This window comes from Scyliorhinus torazame, chromosome 8 (assembly GCF_047496885.1).
Source record: "Scyliorhinus torazame isolate Kashiwa2021f chromosome 8, sScyTor2.1, whole genome shotgun sequence".
NCBI lineage: Eukaryota > Metazoa > Chordata > Chondrichthyes > Carcharhiniformes > Scyliorhinidae > Scyliorhinus > Scyliorhinus torazame.
Window position 1 is genome coordinate 144,198,167 of NC_092714.1, and position 22,195 is coordinate 144,220,361.

At 46.9% G+C, this 22,195-nt stretch overlaps 1 protein-coding gene across 2 annotated transcripts in view; it reads right to left on the minus strand.

The window, feature by feature from the left end:
• Nucleotides 1–22,195, minus strand: part of gtf2f2a (general transcription factor IIF, polypeptide 2a) — a 259,984-nt gene that overhangs the window by 81,455 nt on the left and 156,334 nt on the right. The window contains exon 6 of one of the 2 annotated variants that reach the window (XM_072514320.1): nucleotides 15,792–15,824. The exons of the other annotated variant lie outside the window; for it this stretch is intronic. Coding sequence (XP_072370421.1) covers nucleotides 15,792–15,824 — 33 coding nt within the window. The remainder of the gene's footprint in view (nucleotides 1–15,791; nucleotides 15,825–22,195) is intronic. 2 annotated transcript variants of the gene reach the window in all.

Consider the following 22,195-nt stretch of genomic DNA (forward strand, 5'->3'; position numbering starts at 1 on the left):
CATCTTAGGATAAGAGCTAGCAAATTTAAAACAGACTTGAGGAGAAACTACTTCTCCCAAAGGGTTGTGAATCTGTGGAATTCGCTACCCCAGAGCGTGGTGGTCGCTGGGACCGTGAGTCAATTTGAGGAGTTAGACAGATTTTTAATTGGTAATGGGTTGAAGGGTTATGGAGAGCGGGCAGGATGGTGGAATTAGGCATTATCGAAGGGCAGAGCAGACTCGATGGGCCAAATGACCAAATACTGCTCCTATATCTTATGAACTTATGAAGAAGGCACAATATTCTGCGATTGTTATCTCGGACCATGCTCCACATTGGGTGGATGTGGCCTTGGAGAAGGGGCTGGCAGAGAGGTTGGTCGTGGGGTTGGTGGACCCAAACCTTTGTACCAAAATGGGAATGTTGATTGAGGAATATGTAGGGTTTAATAGATTGGGGAGATTTAACGGTCAGTGGTTTGGGAAGCGTTGAAAGCAGGAGTGAAGGGCAAGGTCATCTCGTTTAAGGCTCAGGTGGACAGAGGCAAGAGAGGAGCGGCAGCAGTTGGGAGAGGACATTTTGGAGGTGGATGGAAGGTATGCGGAGGATCCAATTCTGGATGATCTGTTGAAGAGGAAGGAATTACAGGTGAGGTTTGACTTTCTATCCACAGGAAAGGCGGTTGGGCAGTTGAGGTGGGCAAGGGGGCAGAGTACAAGTATGGGGAGAAGGCCAGCCACTTGTTGGCGGGCCAGCTCCACCGGCAGCGAGAGAGGTTGTTCGGGTCCGGGAAACTGGTGGTGGCCCCTGTAGCCACCTAAATTGGCCAACTCCCGATTTAAAATGGCGAACGGCAAAGGCTGATGGGAAGGTCAGCCAAACAAAACAGAAACCAGCAGCTGCAGGTTTGCTGTATGTTTACCTCTGCAACGGCCAGACAACATCGATACCTGTGGCCATCAGCATAACAAAGTAGCAGCCATCTGATGAGCAATCCCTGGGAACAATGAGACCATAAGACATAGGAGCGGAAGTAAGGCCATTCGGCCCATCGAGTCCACTCCACCATTCAATCATGGCTGATTTCAACTCCATTTACCCGCTCTCTCTCCATAGCCCTTAATTCCTCGAGAAATCAAGAATTTATCAACTTCTGTCTTAAAGACACTCAACGTCCCGGCCTCCACCGCCCTCTGTGGCAATGAATTCCACAGACCCACCACTCTCTGGCTAAAGAAATGTTTCCTCATCTCTGTTCTAAAGTGACTCCCTTTTATTCTAAGGCTGTGCCCCCGGGTCCTAGTCTCCCCTGCTAATGGAAATAACTTCCCTACATCCACCCTATCTAAGCCATTCATTTGTCAAATCCCAAATTTCTTTACCTGTCAGTCTGGCCACAATAAAAGTCGAGATGGATTTGCAGGTACAGCATTAGTTATTTTATTTAGCTTGCAAGCTTTCCTCAATTCTCAGGAGCACAAAGCACATCCTGCTTCGTACACTTCTGGAATCAAGTGAGGCTGTAGAACAAAGGAGTCTGTACTGATACATTCAAATGGCATCAAGTTTCACATACACGATTCCCATAGGTCATCCTATATCCCTCCTGACCTGTTGATATATTCTGATTGGCTCACTTCCAATCCCTTCCTCTGGCCCCTATTACCCAGCATCCTTTTCTCCTCCTTTGGTGGACACACCTCTTCCTTGCTTTGCCATGCAGTCTGAAATCCTTTGTCTGTGAACTCACCAGAATGAGACTGGCCTATCTCTACATTACAGTAACTAATATCTCTAAAGTAACTATTTTATATCACATTCGTCACATTATCTTGTAAGTTTCTATTAGATCTCCCCATAACCTCCTAAACTCCAATGAATATAATCCCAGGATCCTCAAACGTTCATCGTATGTTAGGCCTACCATTCCTGGGATCATCTGTGTGAATCTCCGCTGGACCCGCTCCAGTGCCAGTATGTCCTTCCTGAGGTGTGGGGCCCAAAATTGCTCACAGTATTCTAAATGGGGCCTAACTAATGCTTTATAAAGCTTCAGAAGTACATCCCTGCTTTTGTATTCTAAGCCTCTTGAGATGAATGACAACATTGCATTTGCTTTCTTAATTACGGACTCAACCTGCAAGTTTACCTTTAGCGAATCCTGGACTAGGACTCCCAAGTCCCTTTGCACTTCAGCATTATGAATTTTGTCACCGTTTAGAAAATAGTCCATGCCTCTATTCTTTTTTCCAAAGTGCAAGACCTCGCACTTGCCCACATTGAATTTCATCAGCCATTTCTTGGACCACTCTCCTAAACTGTCTAAATCTTTCTGCAGCCTCCCCACCTCCTCCATAACTACCTGCACCTCCACCTATCTTTGTATCATCGGCAAACTTAGCCAGAATGCCCCCAGTCCCGTCATCTAGATCGTTAATATATAAAGAGAACAGCTGTGGCCCCAACACTGAACCCTGCGGGACACCACTCGTCACCAGTTGCCATTCTGAAAAAGAAGCTTTTATCCCAACTCTCTGCCTTCTGCCTGACAGCCAATCGTCAATCCATGTTAGTACCTTGCCTCGAATACCATGGGCCCTTATTTTACTCAGCAGTCTCCCGTGAGGCACCTTATCAAAGGCCTTTTGGAAGTCAAGATAGATAACATCCATTGGCACATTTTGGACACACAAAGCAAAGCCAGACTCCTTGGCGCCAGCAGGAGCCAACACAAAGGAGATGAACGAGCACCTCAAGACCACCCATCAATCAGGGAACCGCTCCAGTATTGGAGAAAATTGAACCAAGCGATTGGGACAAAGCCCAATCACTTGGGACCAGGTACAGGGTCCGCCCCGAAAGGCGGGAAGCCCCTGGGGACTATAAGAGCTGAGCCCCAAGTTCAAATCGCTCTCTTCTTCACCTCTGCGTCCTGCCTGGCTCACCCAGCAATACGGACCAACATTGACCGTGACCAGGTGCAGTGACGACCGACAGATTATCATAGAATTTACAGTGCAGAAGGAGGCCATTCGGCCCATCAAGTCTGCACCGGCTCTTGGAAAGAGCACCAAACCCAAGGTCAACAACCCCACCCAACACTAAGGATTATGCTGCTTGCTTTCCCAAGGAAGCGGAGGTGTGGATAAAGTCAATTCAACGCTCGCTACGAGATAGGTGCTCCTAGCTACCAATCCGTACCAACTTCGAATCCTGCAGACTCAGGACCCGAACGAAAGGCCATTTGTTCCCCATACCTGGTGGGCCAGTCCGAAGTTAAGTATAGGCCTGTTAGTTGTAGAAGTAGCTTAGACGTAGAATTTGTGCTTGAGTAGCGATTACAGTGTATAATAAATGTGCTTTGATTTAAATCTTACTAATCGGTGTATTGGGTTATTGATCATTACTCGGACCTGAACCTCGTGGCGGTATCATAAAGAGACCTGGCGACTCGAGAGCAAAGGTAATAAAACAGAGCAATTGAACCAAGGAGAAAATCAGCAACATTATTTGGCGACATCCTGGCGGGACCCGATCTAGAAGTGGAAAATTACTCCAGGAGAACTCAGAATTTGAATTAGAGATCCAATTGGAAACTGAAAAGTGTTCAAGCAGTTCTGATCAATACTCACAATTCAGAAGTGTGTGTATGCATGCGTAATTAACAGGGCGATAAGGTAAAACTGATAGATTTTTTGTTGCAACAAAACTGTCGGAAGTTTGTATATCGGAAAGTAGCGAAAGCCGTACCCGTATTTACAGCACCGCCTTAATACCCCTGTCCCAAATTTGAAGAGCAGCATTCGGATAGGAAAGATGGCAATGCAGCACCTCATGAACCCAGAGGAATTTGCGGTTGCAGGGACCAGCAGCAGTAGAGTGGGACAATGTCCCATTTGGGAGGAAGAGATCAGGAAATATCTCAAAGGGAAAGGATGGCCCCTTTGGAATGAATTCTGTGACAACGAGGAATCAGGTCCCGGGAGTATAGGACATACTTGGTGGGAGAACCTGAGCAAGATCCACAAAAAGAGCTTAGGGAAAGCTCGCAAGCCGATGGCAATCGTGTCCTGCTTGGCACAATTGCGAGGCACAGAGGAGGTCATTAGGACGCTCCGGAAAGAAGTTGATCGAATGAGTAAGGTCGATGTAAGCGAGGTAGAAAAGGAGAATTTGGAATTGAGAAGGAAGTTGGCAGCAAAAGATGGAGAGGTGGAGGATGCCAAAAAGGCACACCAGTCTTGTCTGGCGCACTTAAGCAGCTTCCAGTCTCAATATGAAAAGGCCTATCAGGACACGCAACATGCAGTCCTGGTACGTGAAGAAACATAAAAGCAGGTAGAAGCGTTGCAGAAACAATGCAGCGATCTAAAGGCTGCATTAAGAGCACTCCATGCTGCCACCACAGAACAAAGACAAAGCACGTTAGATCACGCTAAGTGCCGGAAGCAGATTGCAGAGCTGCAATCGCTGCTTTCAGTTCAGAAAGGCTTCCAGGAAACCTTTGGAGCGAAATTAGATCAGGAAGACGGCCCTGATTGGGAAGAATTGAATGAAACAGCGCAGAGATATGTTCAGGGAACATGTGCGCAGGGAAAGCCACAAAAGAGGAAAGCGCCCCAACCCCCCCACAGAGCAGATAGTTCAAGCTCCAATGAACCCAGTCACCACCCACCGCACAGCCACATCGGACGATGCGGAATTTCTATACTCCACCCCCTTAACAGTGACCCAATTACGGGACGCGTGCGATAAGATCACACCGTTCCGCCCCACCTCAGACCCCCACCATTTCTTTGCCACCGTAAAGCATCAGGCGACCATGTACGGCCTGGATGAGCGAGAGCATGTAAAGCTCACAGTTTTAAGTTTAGATCCTTCAGTAGCAGCAGCCCTTCCCGACCCACAGAATGTAGGAGGAGGCATCCTTGCAGAAATGCATACCGCGATCCTGGATGCGATCGGGTATAACCGGGGTGACCCCGTAGATAGCCTCAACAAATGTAGGCAAAAGAAATTCGAGCACCCCACAGCGTTTGCTGGACGCCTGTGGATCCACTTTGCAGCAGTCTTTGGAGACTTAGACCGTGCCCAATTGTCCCCAGACAACATGGCCAAATGGACCCGCACCTTTATCTCCCATGCCACAGAAACAGGACAGAAAGCCTGCGCGAGTTATGATCCCTCAGAGGAAGCCCATAACGAGAAGTGGGTAGTGAAAAGATTGTCCCGCGCTTGGGAGCAATCTATACAAAGCAAACCGGCAGTCAAGAATCCCGAGGAAAAGCAGTCCGACGCAGATATACAGGCAGTAAAAACACACCAGAACCCCGCATGGGTGAATGAAGGAAAGAACAGGCCCCCCACCCAAGTCACAGGAGTGTTACAACTGCGGACAGTTGGGACACTTCGCAAGAGAGTGAAATGCCCCTAGAAAGCCACAGAGAGCCCAGCAGACGGGCACTTTGAGTAAGAAGGAGACAGAGCCCATTCATAGCGTTAGCGCCCGTTCAGATCAGACGGACTTGACCAGAACGGACTGACGGTGTACGGGCTCCCCCAGTTCGGTCTGCGACACCCTTTGGGATAGGTCCGGACGACCGGTCGTTGCAGCGAAAATTCGGGGACAGCCCATCGAATTTCTCTGGGACACAGGAGGGTCCCGCACCACAATAAATTCCTCCATCATGTTCCAAAAGGACACGTGGCCCACTACAGCCTCTATCACCCTCAGCAGCTTTACAGGCCAATCACAGCAGGGACACCTCACAGCCCCTGTACCAATTCAAATCGGTACCATCACCACCAAGCACCCCGTGGTTTTAGTTGATCTGCCCCACACAGCAGAACACATTCTGGGAATCGATTTCATGAATTCCCATAATCTTTCATTTGATCCAGTCAACCAGTGTGTCCGGAAGATGGCAAAATCCGCAAGAGCCCCCGCAACGCTCAACATAGGAGAGTACGCGAACAAAATTAGCGCAGTAGGCGAATTTTGGTTCAACCCAACCACGCTTAGTACGGACAAGCAGGTTAGGGTAGTTCTGCAAAAGAACAGGGCAGCATTCGCGACCCACAAGCACGACTTTGGACGGATGACTGGCTCCGTACAAATAACAGGACCTGACCCTAGACCCCAAAAACAGTATGGATTTCCCCAAGAGGCAGAGGGAGAAATCTCAAAGGTAATAGAAAGCTTATTAGAGCAGGGCGTACTTAGATCAGTAGCCTCCTCTAATAATGCCCCGGTTTGGCCAGTGAGAAAGCCCGATGGATCATGGCAACTGACCATCGATTACCGGGAACTCAACAAAATCACCCCCGCAGCAGCCCCCGCAGTAGCCACAAGGCCCGAGACCATGCTCAAGCAGGGACTCAATTCCCGATTTTTTACGGTTTTGGATGTCAGTAATTGATTCTGGTCCATTCCATTGGCAAAGGGGTGCCAGTATAAATTTGCCTTCACCTTTAAAAATCAGCTGTACACGTGGACATGCCTGCCACAAGGATTCCTCAATTCCCCCTCCATTTTCCACCGACAGCTGGCAAATGGTTTAGCCAAATTCTCTCGCCCCGAATGTCTCGTTCAGTACAGAGACAACCTACTACTGCAGACAGACACCAAGTAAGAGCACATTGAGCTTCTGTCCGAACTCCTGGAACTCTTACACTCAATCGGTTGTAAAGTCAACCCCAAAAAGGCCCAGATTTTGTCAGATAAGGTGATATATTTGGGAACAATTATCACTCATGGTAAACGCAAGATCGAGCACAAAAGGATTGACTCAATTGCTAAATGACCCCTTCCCCAGAACGTTTCAGCCCTCCGGTCGTTTTTAGGACTGGTTGGCTACTTCCGAAACCACATTGACGGTTTCGCCAGTAAGGCAGCACCCCTCTCAGACCTCCTAAAGAAAGGAGCCCCCTGGGAATGGCATCCACAGCATACGGATGCTGTGGACTCTTTAAAACAGGCACTCATAGCAGCCCCCGCGCTACAAGTTACAGACCCGCTTTCCCCTTACGCCATAAAGGTAGCGACCACAGACCGCACCCTTTCGGCCGTGCTCCTCCAGGAACGGCACGACCAGTTAAGGCCCGTAGCTTATGCCTCCAGAATTTTAGATGCTGTGGAGCAGGGATTTTCAGCCTGTGAGAGGCACTTGCTCGCAGTATTTTGGGCAGTGCAGTATTTTTCATATATTACCGGACTAAACCCCATCACAATTCTCACCGAACACACCCCCACCCAACTTTTACTGGACGGACGACTCAAGGACGGTACAGTTAGCCAGATTAGAACAGCTAGATGGACCCTTCTTTTGCAGGGACGGGACATCACTGTTAAATGGACAAAGATGCACACCTTTTTAGCCGACAACTTACAGTACCCCGGAACCCCCCATGAATGTGAAATTATCTCTCCACACCACAACGCAGGCCCCTTTATTGCGAAAACACCCCCCAGAGAGATAGATAGTTCAACCCAGAGCCCCCAGCACACGGACACGTGTGAGCCCATAAAGATCTATGTGGATGGATCTTCCACAGTCTTGGATGGGAAGCGCATAACAGGTTGCGGTATATATGTCGAGGACGCGCAGGGACGCGCGCTTGAGGAAATATCGTTAAAACTGCCAGGCCACTTAGGCGCGCAGGCAGCAGAGCTCGCGGCCATCGCGTAGAAGTGGAACACCTAGATTCCTTCCCCAGCCCAGCAGACATATACTCGGACAGCCTCTATGTCTGCAACAGCCTCACGGAATTTATGCCTCTGTGGAAAGCAAGAGGATTTGTTTCCGCAGACGGAAAACCCCTCCCCTCAGCCCCATTGCTCCGTCACATTTTAGAGAGAGCCCAGAACAGGACTTTTGGGATAGTCAAGGTTCGTAGTCATCATCGTTCCTCCCCCCCTGGAAATGTGAAAGCCGACGCACTGGCTAAAGCAGGTTCCAGGCATGGATACTTTTGGACACCCCCCGAAAGCGCACCAGTGAGTGCAGTTCAGGTCTCACAGACAAAGATCGAGGATCTAGTGGAGGCCTAGAAGCAGAACAGCAATCTCAGGGAGATTGTAAAAGGAAAATTTCCAGCTCCCTATGAGAGGTTCAAAAATGCACTGACCACACATGACGGTGTGGTGTTAAAAGACACCCTTTATGTGGTTCCTGAACAGGACAGGAATCAATTGATTTGTTTGTTCCATGACGATCATGGACATCAGGGAATCGATCCCACTACAGCCCACCTCAAGCAGCTTTGTTGGTGGCCGAATTTAAAGGATGATGTAAACCACTACATCGAGAATTGTCTTATCTGTGCCCAGAATAATCCGGACAGATATGCCAAAAAAGGCTCAACTCAGCCACACCCGACCCGTTAATGGCCCCTGGACTAACCTCCAGATCGATTTTATAGGACCATTGCCCCCTTGCAGTAATGGCTATAAATATGTACTCGTGGTGATTGACACATTTATGAAATGGGTGGAAGCATTCCCAGCCCGCACAAACACTGCAAAAACCACAGCCAAGATTTTGACCCACCACATCTTTACACGATGGGGACTGCCCCGCAGCATTGAGTCAGACCAAGGTTCCCATTTTACGGGACGTGTCATGCAGAACGTCCTCACGATATTTGGCATCACCCAAAAATTCCACATAGCATACCACCCACAGTCAAGTGGTATCGTGGAGCGCATGAATCGGACCCTAAAATCCATCCTCAGAAAAATCGTCCAGCAGAACAACACCACTGGGGACTCAGTCCTCCCTTTCGCGCTGATGTTTTTGCGTAACACAATTTCAACTTTCACAGGTTACACCCCACAAACTCTCATGACCGGACTCCCCATGAAAGGCACAGAATATTTCCAAGTGATCCCTTCATGATCACTTTCCTAAACAAACCCCACCACCGAACTACCATGACGACCCCGATTCCGTCCCCACACAGCTAGACACCAGCTATTGGCACCGAGATAACTCGTTCCGACTCGTCCGTAACGACGAGGGCGACCCCACCTCACACCATGCAGCCCTTTCAGCCCTGATACACTCAAGAGTTTGGCACCCGGGAAAAGATGACGACCTTGAGTCTGACTCCCAGAACGAGAACCCCTTTGCGACCCTGTTCGCAACCGATAACCGAGGTGTCCAGATGATGTTTTAAAAGGAACCGCTTGGGAGAAACAGTGTCCTTTCTGATGAAACCTGCAGCATGTTTTATGTTATTTGTAAATTTGTTAAATGTTGTTTGTCAGACCGAAAAAAAAAATTCCACCTCCCCACGCCTTTTTGGCCGAAACGTCTGAGGACTTGCCCACAGAGACTTGCTATTGGCCAGACGCTAGTTCAGAGGAACTAGTTTGTCTGCAGAGACTTGTAAAGGTCCCAGACGCCAGTTCATCGGAACTCGTCTGTCAACAGAGACCACAGACCCCCGTTCGTAACTGCTCTTCTGGTTCAAGGAAGGAACCACTACGGCAGCCCCACGACGATGACTACATTTCTTGCCCGTTCTTGTCAGTTGCTCAGGCAGTGGAGAAACGGCTTGGGACCCACCCTGCCTGGGAACCCCCCCTCTGGTCAACTACGCTCGGGTAGGGGAGACACGGCATTGGTAGCCGTCCTACCCGGGGACTCCATCCAACTCTTACCCGTCGCGGCCGATATGCGCCTCATTTTGGAAATTTTAGTTCAAAAAGTTTTGTTTTGTTTGAGGTAACCCTTAGGTTGCCAACCACATGCTAGTTACATCCTGAAACATTTGGATGGTAAATTGCACAGTCTGCGAGACGGCTCGCACTGGTTCATTATTTGAAAGTGTGTCTTGTCCTAAAATTCGGTTTTTGAAAAGAAAACGAGGGAGTCACACATAGTGACCAATTATAAAGGGAGTAATTGGCACTAAAGGACAGACAGACTATCGTATGAGATGTTAAACCAAGATAGTTACAGACGCTATGCTTGTTTCCACAGAACTCCAGAAGCTCCAGGACCGGAGAAGAGAAGAAAAGAAAAGAGAAGAGCCATGAGGACTTCCTCCACATGGATCAGCATCATACTAATGGACATTTGGTTGCGAGTGAACGCGAACCCTATGACTTCAAGCCCCCCAGCCGTTAATGTTTCACTTCCCCACAGTACCCAGAGCCCAGTCACCAGCGACACCACACCATCCTGGTGTGCCAGGTTTATAACCTGGTACTCTCTGTCATATGTAATAGAAACCTTACTGGTATTGGCGATACTGTGCTGCCTCGTGTAGACTATGCGTCTAAGAAAATGGAGAAGGCGAGCCTACCGTGCTCGAACCCCGGTATATAGGATCAGATCCCCTATTTTCGGATACGACCAGACCCCCGACCCCCGTGATCTATAATAAAGAGCATTCATTTGCGGCTTTATTGTAAATAAAGAAATGTTCATGAGCAAATTGTACGATCCTGAGCCAAGCCAGGAAAAATGTGTATAAACTGCTATGATTTTGTTTGTATGGGTGAGGAAGGTAGAATAATGAAATGTTTAAGTGAGTGTAGCGTATTAAGAATAGTTAGAGGTTCCTATTTTTATTGTTTTGTAATGCATGTCCCTGTTTGACATAGCGCCCCTTAGAATTGTCAGTTTTTTTGCATAGTTATGGTCAGTGTAGAGGCCATGAAAGAAGTGCCCCCCAGGTCAGGGAATGGAAAGCAACATAGTTATGTGATCCTTCACGCTTCGCGTTAGGATCACAAGGAGGGAATGTAGCCACCTAAATTGGCCAACTCCCGATTTAAAATGGCGAACGGCAAAGGCTGATGGGAAAGTCAGCCAACAAGACAGAAACCAGCGGCTGCAGGTTTGCTGTGTATTTACCTCTGCAAAGGCCAGACAACATCGATACCAGCGGCCATCAGCATAACAAATTAGCAGCCATCTGCATACTGATAAGCAAAATCCGGGAACAATAAGTAACATTTTGGACACACAAAGCAAAGCCAGACTCCTTGGCGCCAGCAGGCGCCAACACAAAGGAGGTGAACGAGCACCTCAAGACCGCCCATCGATCAGGGAACTGCTCCAGTATTGGAGAAAATCGAACCAAGCGATTGGGACAAAGTCCAATCACTTGGGACCAGGTACAGGGTCCGGCCCGAAAGGCAGGAAGCCCCTGGGGACTATAAGAGTTGAGCCCCAAGTTCAAATTGCTCTCTTCTTCACCTCTGCGTCCTGCCCGGGTCACCCAGCAACACGGACCAACATTGACCGTGACCAGGTGCAGTGATGACCGACATCTCCAAAAATCTGTCCTGGTCCACCCACGTCGACGCTACCACCAAGAAAGCACAACAGCGCCTATACTTCCTCAGGAAACTAAGGAAATTCGGCATGTCCATATTAACTCTTACCAACTTTTACAGATGCACCATAGAAAGCATCCTATCTGGCTGCATCACCGCCTGGTATGGCAACTGCTCGGCCCAGGACCGCAAGAAACTTCAGAGAGTCGTGAACACCGTCCAGTCCATCACACAAACCTGCCTCCCATCCATTGACTCCATCTACACCTCCCGCTGCCTGGGGAAAGCGGGCAGTATAATCAAAGACCCCTCCCACCCGGCTTACTCACTCTTCCAACTTCTTCCATCGGGCAGGAGATACAGAAGTCTGAGAACACGCACGAACAGACTCAAAAACAGCTTCTTCCCCACTGTCACCAGACTCCTAAATGACCCTCTTATGGACTGACTTCATTAACACTATACCCTGTATGCTTCATCCGATGCCAGTGCTTATGTAGTTACATTGTATATGTTGTGTTGCCCTATTATGTATTTTCTTTTATTCCCTTTTCTTCTCATGTACTTAATGATCTGTTGAGCTGCTCGCAGAAAAATACTTTTCACTGTACCTCGGTACACGTGACAATAAACAAATCCAATCCAATCCAGATGCAAGTCTTAACTCAACGCTCGCTACGAGATAGGTGCTCCTGGCTACCAATCCGTACCAACTTCGAATCCCTCAGACTCAGGACCCGAACGAAAGGCCATTTGTTCCCCTGACCTGGTGGGCCAGTCCGAAGTTAAGTATAGGCCTGTTAGTTGTAGAAGTAGCTTAGACGTAGAATTTGTGCATGAGTAGCGATTACTGTGTATAATAAATGTGCTTTGATTTAAATCTTACTAATCGGTGTATTGGGTTATTGATCATTACTCGGACTTGAACCTCGTGGCGATATCATAAAGAGACCTGGCGACTCGAGAGCAAAGGTAATAAAACAGAGCAATTGAACCAAGGAGAAAATCAGCAACACCCCGGCATTTGAGGAGCTCTATCAGAATTATAAAAGTCAGGGCCTCCAGAGGATGAGTCAGTCATGAGGGAGTTTTTGGGGCAGTTGGAGTGTCCCAAAGTAGGAGAGGAGGAGAGGGCAGGGTTGGAGGTGCCAGTGGGGGTGGAAGATGTGTGGGTAGCGATAGGGAAGATGCAGACGAGTAAGGCACCGGGACCAGAATGGTTTTATAAAAAGTTTCTGGATAAGCTAGCACCGCTGCTGGTGGAGATGTCTGAGGTCACAGTGGCTAAGGGGGCCCTGCTGGAGACAATGGGACAGGCATCCATTTCATTGCTACTTAAAAAGGGGCTGTTTAGCATAGGGCTAAATCGCTGGCTTTGAAAGCAGACCAAGGCAGGCCAGCAGCACGGTTCAATTCCCGTAACAGTCTCCCCGAACAGGCGCCGGAATGTGGCGACTAGGGGCTTTTCACAGTAACTTCATTTGAAGCCTACTTGTGACAATAAGCGATTTTCATTTTCATTTCATTCAAGGACCCGGTGGAATTTGGGTCGTATAGCCCAATATCTCTGTTGAATGTGGATACGAAGGTTTTGACAAAGGTGCTAACGCTCAGGTTGGAGGAGTGCCTTCCAAGGTGATTGGGAAGGATCAGATGCGGTCATAAAGGGCACACAGTTGTCTTTAAATTTGGTGTGTGTGTTGAATGTGGTGTTTTCTCCGGCAGAAGGGAGGGTGTTGGAGGTGATGATGGCGCTGGATGCGGAGGAGGCGTTTGATCAGGTGGAGTGGAGCTATTTGTTTGCGGTGTTTGAGAGGTTAGAATTGGGCCTAGGTTTGTGGGTGAAATTGTTGTATAAAGATCCAGTGGCATGTGTGCACACAAATGAGATTGTTATGGGCCAGGGTTTAGAGAACCCCAAAATGTATCATGGGAGTTCACCTGACCCACAACTTTTAATAGATTATGGTATGGGGAGCACACGGCCCACTCTACAGGTGTGGTAGAGCAGAAATGGAAAAGTATTTTTTAAAACAAAACAATGTTTATTCTATGAACTCAAGTTAACCTTTTTAAAACAGTGAACATCTTAAGCAACCATTAATTCAAATACAACCCCCAAAGAATACAACACTAAGTAATGCTTACGCTGTCCTTTTAACATCCAGAAGACTCACAAAAGAAATAACCTTTAACAGAAGCACATCAGGTTAAAGTCACTACTCAGAACATTTATAATTCTGAATCCACCAAATGATCAAGAGATAGTCTTCTCATGGCAGAGAAAACAGCAGTACACCTGCTTTGTCTGGCTTCAGCTCCAACACTGAAAACAAACTAAAACACACCCTGCAGCAAACAGCCTAAAACGAAAGTAAAATGCTGACAGACAGTCCAGCTCCACCCACTCTCTGACATCACTGCAGTAATAAACACCCATTTCTTAAAGGTACTCTCACTAAAGATACTTATATACACACCAATTTATAAACACCTATTTCTTAAAGGTACTCTCACATGACGAGATGAATTCAGAGTACTTTCCATTGCATAGGGGAACGAGGCAGGGATTTTGTGTTGATCTTACTTAGTAAAATGTCGTAAAATTGTGAATAAAAACATTTTTTAATCTATGAGGAAAGGATACTTCATCCCCAGGACTGATTCCACTGACAAATAGGGATTTTCTTTTGTATTAAAATAAACTTTATGAACACATAATCCCATTAAGATCCAAGGAAAAAACAGCTTTTCAATTAACGGTTAAATAGTTCTTAAAAAAAAAAAGGTCTTTGAGCTTACTTTCCCATCTACTTCTAAAATTTCAATTCATCAAAATCCCCATGCAGGTCAAATGCCACTTATTAATAAAGTTAACACTAAGTGGCTGTCAGGTTTATTCACAAATTTGTTGGAGAGAAGCATTCAGAAGTCAGTCTGAGGAACACAATGTCTTTCCTCAGAGCCCTGTTGCTAACTTTTGCCTTAGTTTAATTGCTCTGTTTTATCACCTTTGCTCGAGTCGCCAGGTATCTTTCTGATACCACCACGTGGTTCAAGTCCAAGTAATGATCAATAATCCAATACACCGCTTAGTAAGATTTAAATCAAAGCACATTTATTATACACAGTAATCACTACTCATGCATAAATTCTACTTTTAAGCTACTTCTACGACTAACAGGCCAATACTTAACTCGGAACTGGCCCAGCAGGTCAGGGAAACGAATGGTCTTTCGTTCGGGTTCTGAGCCTGCGGGATTCGAAGTTGGTACAGATTGGTTAGCTAGGAGCGTCTATCTCGTAGTGAGCGTTGAAGTAAGACTTACTAGATTTCAGCGATGGCTGGACCGGTCACTGTCAAGGGTTGGTTCGCGTTGCTGAGTGACCCGGTCAAGAAGAACAATTTGAACTTGGACTCTATTCTTGTAGTCCCCAGGGACTTCCCGCCTTTCAGGGCGGACCCTGTACTTGGTTCCAAGTGATTGGACTTTGTCCCAATCACTTGGTTCGATTTTCTCCAATGCTGGAGCGATTCCTTGATCGATGGGCGGTCTTGAGGTGGTCGTTCACCTCCCTTTGTGTAGGCTCCTGCTGGCGCCGACGAGTCTGGGTTGGCTTTATGTATCTAAATGTTGCTCATTGTTCCCTGGGATTGCTCATTAATATGCAGATGGCTGGTGTTTTGTTCTGCTGATGGTTGCCGGTATCGATCTTGTCTGGCCTTTCCAGAGGTAAATACACACTCAACCCGCAGCTGCTTGTTTGTGTCCTGTTGGCTGACTTTCCCATCAGCCTTTGCCGTTCGCCATTTTAAATCGGGAGTTAGCCATTCTAAATCGGGAGTTAGCCATTTTAACTGGCTACAGCCCAGAGCAGAACTCTAAAATGAAACTAAAAACAGACCCAGCCCCTCCCATGAGTAACATCACAGCCTGCCTAGCTGTTAACCCCTTAATCACAGCTTTAACAGACATATAATCTGGATACCTTAACCCAAGTTATTTTAATAACATTACTGCAACAGACGTACAATACAATACTTTTTAAAATTCCCACATTCATTACACCACTTTACTAAATGGTTGGGCAAGCGATCTGCTGAAAGCCCTCTCCAACAGCTGACCACCAATGAATCTACAAAAGTTATTCCAGCAATTCTCAATCTCACTACTGTCTTCCAGAAGAGCAAGTGACAGAGACTTACTCAAACAGCACACTGTGACCACAATATTTAGTCCTAAAAGTATGTTGTAAAGCATCCCGACAGCCTAGGGCTGCCCTTCCTCATGCACCATTTTATAAATTTCATTCGCAGACATAATATAATTAATTCAAATAAAAATGAGCTGTATTCTGCATGGAACTGACTATGTTTATTCAGTTCTTACCAACAAAAATTACAAAAATTCTAAATGAAACCATAAATTAAAATGCCTTAATGACTAGTTTTTGGTTTCAGCCACTTGGTGACAGTGATAAAAATGCAAATACTCAATCATTTTACATGACACTTACCATTGTTGCCATCAGGTTTATCTTCTGACTGTCCTAAACAAGATTTTAAAAAAGTATTTGTGATATGACTGTACAATAGAAATAAAGTATACAATATAGTTCTAAAAAGCAAAGCAAAATATATCCAACCCACAAAAACATTACCAATTTTGATCACAACCATTTTGTAAATTCTACAGATTTTGTTTGACCACATAAAGAATAATGGTTAAAATATCAAATGCAATATTTTTCACAAACATAACCTGACTTCAATTTCTCTAAAAGCAATATTTGAACTGTCAGAAACTTGACCCCAATTTCTGCTGAACACTGATGCAGCAGGTCTAAAGCATTTAATTTTGTAGATACGTTATCAGGATGAGTGTCACTAGCAAGGTCAACATTCATTGAACATTTGCTTCCCATGAGCAGATGATGTAAGCTGCCATCTTGAACTGCTTCATGTGGTGCACGTACATCCAAAAAGCTGTTAAGGTAGGGATTCATAGAATCTGACTCAGCTATGAAGGAACATTGATATATGCCCAAGTTGGGCTAATGAGGGGAACGTAAAATTGGTGGAGGTTACAGGATAGAGAAACACTGCTCAAGAAGCCTTGGCAATCTGGTATAGCGCTTCCTGTAGATAATTCTCACTGCAGCCATGGTCCACAGTTGGTGGAGGGAATGGATATTTGAGGTGGTGGACGGGGTAGATATAACATGGATTGTTAGATTATGCCAAGTTTGAGTACTGTAGCAGATGTACTCATCCAGACAAGTGGAGAACATTGTCAAACTTCTAACTTGCAGATGGTGAACAGGCATCTAGAGAGACTAGACGTGAGCCATTTATTTGTTCCAGAATATCTAGCCCCTAACCTGCTACAGATGTTACTATTTGTCAGCCCATGCATGGATGTTGTCCAGGTCTTACTGAAAAAGGACACAGGTTGCTTCATTACATAAGGGATCATCTGAGGTTGCAGTTTTCAACATGATTCCGAGGCTGTCAGCTTCTTAGGGAGCTCGTCATTGTGCAGATAGACATCTTTGTCATTCCTTCTCACGATCGCATCTAGATTTCCCCGTATCTAAAACTGGGCACTTTCGCCTTCATTTAATTTGCTAGTTTCAATTGCCAAGGTCCAACCACTGACCATTTTGGTCTCTGCCTTCCCCCCCGCTCCAAGTAAACTCCCCAAACCATGTTCGGAGTCACCCATTTGAGCTTGTCATCTCACAGGGTCTCATTACTCTCATAGTACCAATCACAGGTAAAGTCCGATTACTACATTACATTACCCACATCCCCTCCAAGCCCTACTTCATTTTTTATCTCCTTTAAAAAAAACTCACTTCCTGAATTCACTTAAAACTGCTGCTCTTTCAAAATCCAATCAATCTAGCCTTTGGCCTTCCGCTCACCATGAAAGTGTTGGCACATCCTAAATTCATGGCCATCTTTCCCAGAGCTCCATGTTTGAATTCCCACTCCATTAGGTTTCTCACCCTTCCACATTATCAGAGCAGCTCAGATTAAAGTCACAAATGACATTCCATATAAATGTGACAACCATAAGTTATCCCCCCACTCCATTTTTTTAGAACCTATCTGCAGCCTTTGAACGGTTAACCACAGCATCCTCTCTCAACACCTCTCCATCGTCATCCAGCCGGATGGGACTGCACTTGCCCCATTTCATTTTTATCTCTCTCACGGTAGCCTAAAAAACTCCATCTGTAGCTTCAGTTCTTGCTCCCACACAGTTATCTTTGGTGTTCCCCAAGATTCTTTTTCATTATTATTCACTCTTATGACATGAGCAGCACTGCCAAAGCCAAGCATCTAATTGCCTTTGAAAAGATGGTGATGAGCTGCCTTCTTGAACACTTGCAGTCCATGTGGTGTAGCTGAACTCCCATTCCCTTTTTTCTAATAGGCGATTACATCTGAATGGCCTGCGAGGCCATTTCAGAGGCAGTTATGAATCAACCACATTGCTGTGGACCTGGAATCACATGTAGGCCTGATCAGATAAGGCTGGCAGATTTTCTCCCAAGTGGGTTTCATGACAAATTGGTAATTTCATAACCATGTTAATGAGCCCATCATTTTATTCCAGATTTATTAATTAATTGAATTTAAAATCCAGCACCTCCGTGTTGGGATCTGAACTCTGCCATCCGAGCATTAGTCCATACGAACTTACAAATTGGGAGGAGTAAGTCATTCAGCCTTTCGAGCCTGCCTCACCATTCAATACGATCATATTAACCCGAGCTCCACATTCCTGCCTATCCCCGATAAACTTTCATCCGCTTGCTTATAAAGAATCTATCTAGCTTTGCCTTAAAACTATTCAAAGAGTCTGACTCCGACACTTTTTGGGGAAGAGAGATCAAGACTCTCAACCCTCAGGGAAAAATTCTCATCTGTTTAAAATGGGCGACACCCTATTTTTAAACAGTGAGCCCCTCGGTCTGGATTTTCCCCCAAGAGGAAACACCTTCGGGTAGCACAGTGGTTACCACTGCTGCCTCACGGCACCATGGACCCGCGTTCGATCCCGGCTCTGGGTCATTGTCCGTGTGGAATTTGCACATTCTCCCAGTGTCTGCGTGGGTCCCACCCCCTCAACCCAAAAACATGCCCAGGGTAGGTGGATTGGCCATGCTAAATTGCCCCTTAATTGGAAAAAAAGAATTGGGTACTCTAAACTTATTTTTTTAAAAGAGGAAACACCCTCTCCACATCACCCTGTCAAAAGCCCTTAGGATCTTGTATGTTTCAATCAAGTTGCCTCCTTACTCTTCTAAACACCAGTGGATACAAGCCTAGTCTGTCCAACCTATCCTCGATGTGGAGATGCCGGCATTGGACTGGGGTGGGCACAGTAAGAAGTCTCACAACACCAGGTTAATATCCAGCAGGTTTGTTTTGAGTCACTAGCTTTCGGAGCGCAGCTCCTTCATCAGGTCAACCTTTCCTCATAAGACAACCCACCCATTCCAGATTATTTGTCCAGTAAACCAGCTCTGAACTGTCTCCAAGGCATTTACACCCTTCCTTAAGTAAGATGACCAATACTGTACACAGTCCTTCAGTTCTGGTCTCACCAATGCATTGTGTAACCGAAGCATAACCTCCCTTATTCTTGCACACCTCTGGATTGCTTGTCCAGTAACCATGTTACCATCTTTGCCTCCCATTCCTCATCTCCCATGACGACACTGCCCGAAAATATTTCAGTGTCCATATGAGTTGAGCTCTACCCCACCACCGCCTTTCTCAACCCCTCCATTACCTCAAAATTATTCGGCTGCTCTGATATTCAGTTCTGAATGAGCAGAAACATCCTCCAATTAAATACTTGGAAGATTGAAGCCATCATCTTCAAATCCCTGCCAAAACAAATCCCCAGCCACCGACTCCACCTTTCTCCATTGGCCACTTTTTGAGCACAAACCAGACAGTTTGCAACCTCAATATCATATTTGACCTTGAGCCAAGCTTTCAATCATACCATGGCCAAGACTGTCTGTTTCTACTTTTTATTATTCTTTCATGGGGTGTGGATGATGCTGCCAAAGACAGCATTTGTTTCTCATGAATTGCCTTCCACAGCAAAATCTAATTCCATTCCCACCTCAGCTCATCTTCTGAAATACCTATCCATGTCTTTATTCGCCCTATACTAGACTCTTCTAATGTACTCCTGGCCAGGATTCCATGTTGTACCTTTTGTAAACTTAGTCCAAAACTCTGCTGCCTGTATTCTCACTTGCACCAAATCCCATTCACCCATCACCCCAGTACTCATTGACATTCAATGGTTTCTGGTTACAGATTTTTCATAGAATTTACAGTGCAGAAGGAGGCTATTCAGCCCTCGGGTCTGCACCGGCCATTGGAAAGAGCACCCTATTTAAGCTTAAGCTCACACCTCCACCCTATCCCTGTAATCCAGTAACCCCACCTAATTGTTGGACATTAAGGGACAATTTAGCATGGCCAATCCTCCTAACCTGCACACCTTTGGACTGTGGTAGAAAACCGGAGCACCCGGAGGAAACCCAAGCAGACACGGGGAGAAAGTGCAAACTCCACACAGTCACCCGAAGCCGGAATTGAACCCAAGACCCTGGAGCTGCGAGGCAGCAGTGCTAACTGCTGTGAGGCAGCAGTGCTAACCACAGTGCCACCGTCCCACCCCATTAATTTTAAAATTCTCATTTTAGTTCCAAATACGTGCAAAGCCTCGCCCCTCGCTACCTCTGTAATCTTCTCCACCCCGACCAATTCCTGAGATGTCTGCATTCATCTAATGAGGATCCCTGATTTTAACTGCTCCATCAGTGGTCGCTGGGCCTTAAATTACCTAGACCCTAAACTCTGGAATTCCCTTCCTAAATTTATCCACCTCACAAATCCAATTTCTTCCTGTAAGGCACACCTGAAGACCTATCCCTTTTGCTAAGATTCTGGTCATCTGCCCTGATATCTGCTTGTGTCTCAGTTTTTTGTTTTCTAATGACCCTGTAGCCTTGAGTCATTTTGTTGATGCTGTTGAATTGCAAATGGAGCTGAATGTTGTTCAATCACCTGTAAACAACCAAACTTCTGACCTCATGATAGAGAAAAGGTGGCTAATAAAGCAGGTCGGTGGTTGGGCCCAGAACATTACTCTGAGAAATTCCTGCAGTGATGTCCTGGGGCTGAGATGACTGGTCTCCAACAAGGATAACCATCTTCCTTTGTGACAGGTAGAAACGTTTTCCCCATCAATCCCATTGAATTACTAGACTACCTTGGTGTCACATTCGACCAAATGTTGCCTTGATGTCAAGTGCAGTCAGCTTCACGTCTCTTAAATTCCACTATGTCCATGTTGTTATAACACCCTGGACAAATGCATGGTCAATTCCAGCCCCACAGATACCGGAGTCCCAGCAGAAGTGTGAATTAACCAATAATTTGTACATTTTCTTGAGATCTTTGATCCTCAACTGCTCCAATGGCTTACAGGCACCAGGGGAGGTATTCTCCCCTACCCGGCGGAGCGGGGGGTCCCGGCAGGACGGAGTGGCGTGAACCACTCCTGCGTCGGGCCGCGCCAAAGGTGCGTACTCCTCCGCACCTTCAGGGGCAAGGCCCGCCCCGGGGTGGTTGGCGCCCCGCCGGCTGGCGGGAGAGGGGCTTGGCGCCACGCCAACCGGCACCGAAGGGCCTCCGCCGGTCGGCGCATGCGCGGGAGCGCCAGCGCGTGCTGGCATCATCCCCGCGCATGCGCAGAAGGAGCTGCTTCTGCACCAGGAATGGCGGAAGACCACAGCCTCCGGAGCGGAACAAGAGAGTGCCCCCACGGCACAGGCCCGTCCGCGGATCGGTGGGCCCCGACCGCGGGCCAGGCCACCGTTGGGGCACCTCCTCGGGCAAGATCCCCCCGCGACCCCCCAAAAACCCCGGAGCCCACCTGCGCCGCCAGGTCCTGCCGGTAAGGGACCTACTCTAATTTATGCTGCGGGACTGGCAAAGAACGGGCGGGACTTCGGCCCATCGCGGGCCGGAGAATTCGGTCAGCCCCAGGGCCCATTGAGTCGCGCCGGACCCCGCCATTCTCCGAGGCGGGCGGCGCGACTCACGCCGGGGCAATTTATGGGGGAGCGGGAGAATTAGGAGGACGGCGGGGGCGGGATTCACGCCGGCCCCGGCGATACTCCCACCCGGCGGGGAGTCAGCGAATCTCGCCCCGCATTTGTAAGTATAACTTTTTTAAAAATTGTTTATTTATAACAAGTGAAGAGGTAAACACACAGTGAGGGTAGGGAAAGGATCAAAAATATCAGGGACTTAAAGGGCGTGAGGTGAATCTTTACTGCTGAGGTTATAGTTGGCGACCTTGCAAGGACATGAAGTGTTGAAATCATTGGTTGGTTTGGATTTTAGAATGTTTGTCTCCAACTAGAACATGCAGGCTATAGAATTCTCCCTGAGGGGTCACTCTCATTTGAATGACCTCCACCACACTGGCTCTCAACCTCACTGAGATAATATTAGAATTCTTCACCTAAAGATTTTAAATAGGTTTCCAATCAGGCCCCTCTTCCTACAGGTGGTGCTAGATTGGATCCTCCCGCAAATTGAACTGACTGCAGAGAGAAAGGTCTTTAAACACAAGCCATTAATTGAGAGAAATCAGTTCCACAGCCCTTAATCAGAACTGAAACTTTCACAGGCCGGGCTGAAAAGTATTTTAATTGCAAGCCTTAACTGATAGAATCTGATGCTTCCTAGCAAAAGGATGCTGCATAAGATAAAGGTGCACGGCATTACGGGTAATATATTAGAATGGATAGAGGATTGGTTAACTAACAGAAAGCAAAGAGTGGGGATAAATTTGTGTTTTTCTGTTTGGCGG